Source organism: Arachis duranensis, chromosome 2, assembly GCF_000817695.3.
Source record: "Arachis duranensis cultivar V14167 chromosome 2, aradu.V14167.gnm2.J7QH, whole genome shotgun sequence".
Taxonomy (NCBI): domain Eukaryota; kingdom Viridiplantae; phylum Streptophyta; class Magnoliopsida; order Fabales; family Fabaceae; genus Arachis; species Arachis duranensis.
In genome coordinates, this window is record NC_029773.3 from 59,535,890 (window position 1) to 59,540,575 (window position 4,686).

The 4,686-nt window shown below is 38.6% G+C and overlaps 1 protein-coding gene across 1 annotated transcript in view; it reads right to left on the bottom strand.

The window, feature by feature from the left end:
- LOC107474537 (uncharacterized) overlaps positions 1–2,039 on the bottom strand; it is a 2,976-nt gene extending 937 nt beyond the window's left edge. Inside the window, exons 1-2 of the mRNA XM_016094162.1 lie at positions 1,277–2,039; positions 555–644 (exon numbers count right to left, since the gene is read on the bottom strand). Of these exons, the coding sequence (XP_015949648.1) occupies positions 555–644; positions 1,277–2,039 (853 nt within the window). The remainder of the gene's footprint in view (positions 1–554; positions 645–1,276) is intronic.
- Between the last annotated feature and the right edge of the window lie 2,647 nt (positions 2,040–4,686).

The following is a 4,686-nucleotide window of genomic DNA, read 5'->3' on the forward strand; positions in this document are numbered from 1 at the left end:
CGTTAGTGACAGACGCAAAAGAATCACTGGATTCTATTCCGACATGATCGAGAACCGATAGCTGAATAGCCGTGCCGTGACAGGGTGCGTTGAACATTTTCACTGAGAGGATGGGAGGTAGCCACTGACAATGGTGAAACCCTTGCTTAAGCTTTCCATGGAAAGGAGTAAGAAGGATTGGATGAAGACAGTAGGAAAGCAGAGAGACGGAAGGGACCAGCATCTTCATACGCTTATCTGAAATTCCTACCAATGAATTACATAAATATCTCTATCTTTATCTTTATGTTTTATGCGTTTATCACCATACCCATTTGAGTTTGCCTGACTAAGATTTACAAGGTGACCATAGCTTGCTTCATACCAACAATCTCTGTGGGATCGACCCTTACTCACGTAAGGTTTATTACTTGGACGTCCCAGTACACTTGCTGGTTAGTTGTGCGAAGTTGTGTTTATGCCATGGTATTGAACACCAAGTTTTTGGATTCATTACCGGGGATTATTTAATTTGTGAAAAGTATTGATCACAATTTCGTGCACCAGTCACTCACCATTAGGATACGAAGGCATAGTATTATCAGTGTATATTAAACTTTCAATGCCTTCAACATCTCCATTATTAAATTCAGGATCGTTCTCTTCTGCCATTACCCAAAAAACTACCGTGTTAATACTTTGAATGTCAATTGGATTATAATTCCTCTTCTTTTCATGCAAATTAGATTGAAGGCATATGTTATAGGTCACATAAACAATGTCAGTTAGCCTTTGATACTCTAATCGGTTCCTCCTCCTTGAATGGATTTATTCAAAAAGGCTCCAGTTCCTCTCACATCCAGACGAAGATGTTTGATGAAGAAGACGAATTGCCATTTTTTGCAAATTAGGAGCACTCTTACCATATAGGCTCCAACATTCACCTATATAGATATAAAAACCAAATACTTTTTAACGTTTATCACTCTACATATTAAACTTTTAAACTAAATTGAACTTGGGAAGAAAATAACTTACCAGATTTGAGTCTTGTTGTCATTCTCTTAGCAGTTTTTTCTCCCAAAACTTTCTTTACAATCTCGATACAGTTGTATCTCTTACATTACGGTAACTGAGTCATCACAAAGTATTTCAACATCAAGCAAATCAAGTAAAGATCTCAAGATATTTGCCTTCTCAACAAAATTCTCACTATAGAAAAAAGCTGAATTTAAAAAGTACGCCACCGCATGGAGATCGCGCTTCAAATGCTTATCCTACCGTATTTTCAAGATACTTGTGTATGGCATATAAGTAACTTTTCGATTTCTAAACATTGTCTTGTTATCATTTTTGACTATTTGCATGCCTTCATACACATATCTCAAAGAGGGTTTCTCATCAGCATCAATAATCCTCAACAAGTTAATAAGAGGATCAACAATTTTCACAATGGTAACACAATCTTGGCAAAACTTACTATCCAAGACAATTGAACTAACAATCTTTCCATTAGCACTTTTGGCTAATTTATGAGAAGTGAAATATTTATCCACCATCAATGCTTGCAAATCTTCTTTGTGATCATATATACTTTTCAAAGTAATGAAAATAGTGGTAAAACGTGTGACTCCTGGTCGAACAATTTCTTTCCAACTTTTTCTTTTTCTAAGCCAAGACAAGAAGATCATATGATTGTAAACAAACACATTCACTTTTGAAGCACAGGAAGCAAGGTCAGATATATGAGGAATACTTGTAATATCTTTCAAAATAAGATTGATACAATGGGCAGCATAAGGAGACCAAAAAATGTTTGGATATTTTTTATGAATGAATTTTGCAGCAGATACATAATTAGTAGCATTATCAGTGACCACATGCACAATGTTACCAGACCCAACCCACTCAATAACACCAACAAAAAAATTAAACAAGGTATCGGCAATTTTTATAACATCAGAAGTATCAACAGACTTAACAAATGACATACCAGCAGGACAATAAATTAGAAAGTTAATTAAAGTTCGTTGCCTTTGATCAATCCACCCATCTGCCATCAGTGTACAATCGGTGCTTTTCCATGAGCTCCTATACTTTTCAACAAGCAACTGATACTCTTTCTTAAGATCGGCCAGCAAATGAACTCACAATTCCTTATATGATGGTCCCTTGAAACCAGGTCCAATTGCAGCAATACCATCCAATGCAAGTTGAAAGTAAGGTGATTGAATTGCATTGAAAGGAATGCGTGCATCAACGATCCATTTAGCAAGTTCCAACACTACAAGAAAAAAGGCCTGTCGGCACCCTTTTTTCTTGCCACGCTTTTAAAGCGTGCCCAAAAATGGTATATGGACACACTTTTGCGAGGGTGGCCACTGATTTGTGATTTGGCCACGCTTTTTTTGCCACGCTGAGAGAAATCAGAGCGCTTTTACGAGGGTGGCCACTTATTTGAAATTTGGCCACACTTTCTTACTGCCACGCTTGAAAAGCATACCCATAAAGAGAAATCAGCACGCTTTTATGAGAGTGGCCACTGATTTGATATTTGGCCACGCTTTTTTTGCCACGCTTAAGAAACCGGCATGCTTGAAAAGCGTGGCTATACCGTGTTTATTTTTGCACCGTAAAAATATGTGCCGATAGAGTTCCTTCCCCTAAAATTTAGTTTCCCACCTATTTTTCCACACTTAACCTTTTTTTTCTATGTTATCAAATTTTACCCAACAACACACACTAACTTACATACTAACTAAAAAAAATGAAACCCTAAAAATTCAGCATTCATCTTCTCGATCGAACCCTAAAAGCTAAGGCACCGTCATCAGCTTCATCTTCTCGATCGAACCTAGTGCCGTTCAACTTCATCTTTTAGATCGAACCCTATAAGTTAAGGCGCCGTCATCAGCTTCATCTTCTCGATCGAACCCAGCGCCGTTCAGCTTCATCTTCTCGATCGAACCCTAAAAGCTATGTGATGAGCGGAGAATTTGTACGCTTTTTGGCATTATTTTTAGTATGTTTTTAGTATGATCTAGTTAGTTTTTAGTATATTTTTATTAGTTTTTAGTTAAAATTCACTTTTCTGGACTTTACTATGAGTTTGTGTGTTTTTCTGTGATTTCAGGTATTTTCTGGCTAAAATTGAGGGACCTGAGCAAAAATCTGATTCAGAGACTAAAAAGGACTGCAGATGCTGTTGGATTCTGACCTCCCTGCACTCGAAGTGGATTTTCTGGAGCTACAGAAGCCCAATTGGCGCGCTCGCTGGCGTTTAACTCCAAGAAGAGTCTCTACATGAAAATGCTTCAATGCTCAGCCCAAGCACACACCAAGTGGGCCCGGAAATGGATTTTTATGTCATTTACTCATTTCTGTAAACCCTAGGCTACTAGTTCTCTATAAGTAGGACCTTTTACTATTGTATTTAGACATCGAGGGGTAGCTATCTTCATTTTATGCTATCTTAGATCATTGGGAGGCTGGCCATTCGGCCATGCCTAGACCCTGTACTTATGTATTTTCAACGGTGGAGTTTCTACACACCATAGATTAAGGTGTGGAGCTCTGCTGTACCTCGAGTATTAATGCAATTACTATTGTTCTTCTATTCAATTCCGCTTGTTCTTGTTCTAAGATATCACTTGTTCTTAAACATGATGAATGTGATGATCCGTGACACTCATCATCATTCTCACCTATGAACGTGTGCCTGACAACCACCTCCGTTCTACCTTAGATTGGGTAGATATCTCTTGGATTCTTTAACCAGAATTTTCGTGGTATAAGCTAGAACTGATGGCGGCATTCAAAAGAATCCAGAAGGTCTAAACCTTGTCTGTGATATTCTGAGTAGGATTCAATGATTGAATGACTGTGACGAGCTTCAAACTCCTGAGGGCTGGGCGTTAGTGACAGACGCAAAAGAATCACTGGATTCTATTCCGACCTGATTAAGAACCGACAGATGGATAGCAGTGTCGTGACAGGGTGCGTTGAACATTTCCACTGAGAGGATGGGAGGTAGCCACTGACAACGGTGAAACCCTTGCATACAGCTTGCCATGGAAAGGAGTAAGAAGGATTAGATGAAGACAGTAGGACAACAGAAAGACGGACGGAACGCAGTATCTCCATACGCTTATCTGAAATTCCCACTATTGAATTGCATAATTATCTCTATCTTTATCTTTATGTTTTATTCATCATCCATAACCATTTGAGTCTGCCTGACTAAGATTTACAAGGTGGCCACAGCTTGCTTCATACCAACAATCTCTGTGGGATCGACCCTTACTCGCGTAAGGTTTATTACTTGGACGACCCAGTACACTTGCTGGTTAGTTGTGCGAAGTTGTGTTTATGCCATGGTATTGAACACTGATGAGCGGATAATTTGTACGCTTTTTGGCATTGTTTTTAGTATGTTTTTAGTATGATCTAGTTAATTTTTATTATATTTTCATTAGTTTTTAGTTAAAATTCACTTTTCTGGACTGTACTATGAGTTTGTGTGTTTTTCTGTGATTTCAGGTATTTTCTGGCTGAAATTGAGGGTCCTGAGCAAAAATCTGATTCAGAGACTAAAAAGGACTGCAGATGCTGTTGGATTCTGACCTCCCTGCACTCAAAGTGGATTTTCTGGAGCTGCAAAAGCCCAATTGGCGCGCTCTCAACGGCGTTGGAAGGTAGATATTCTGA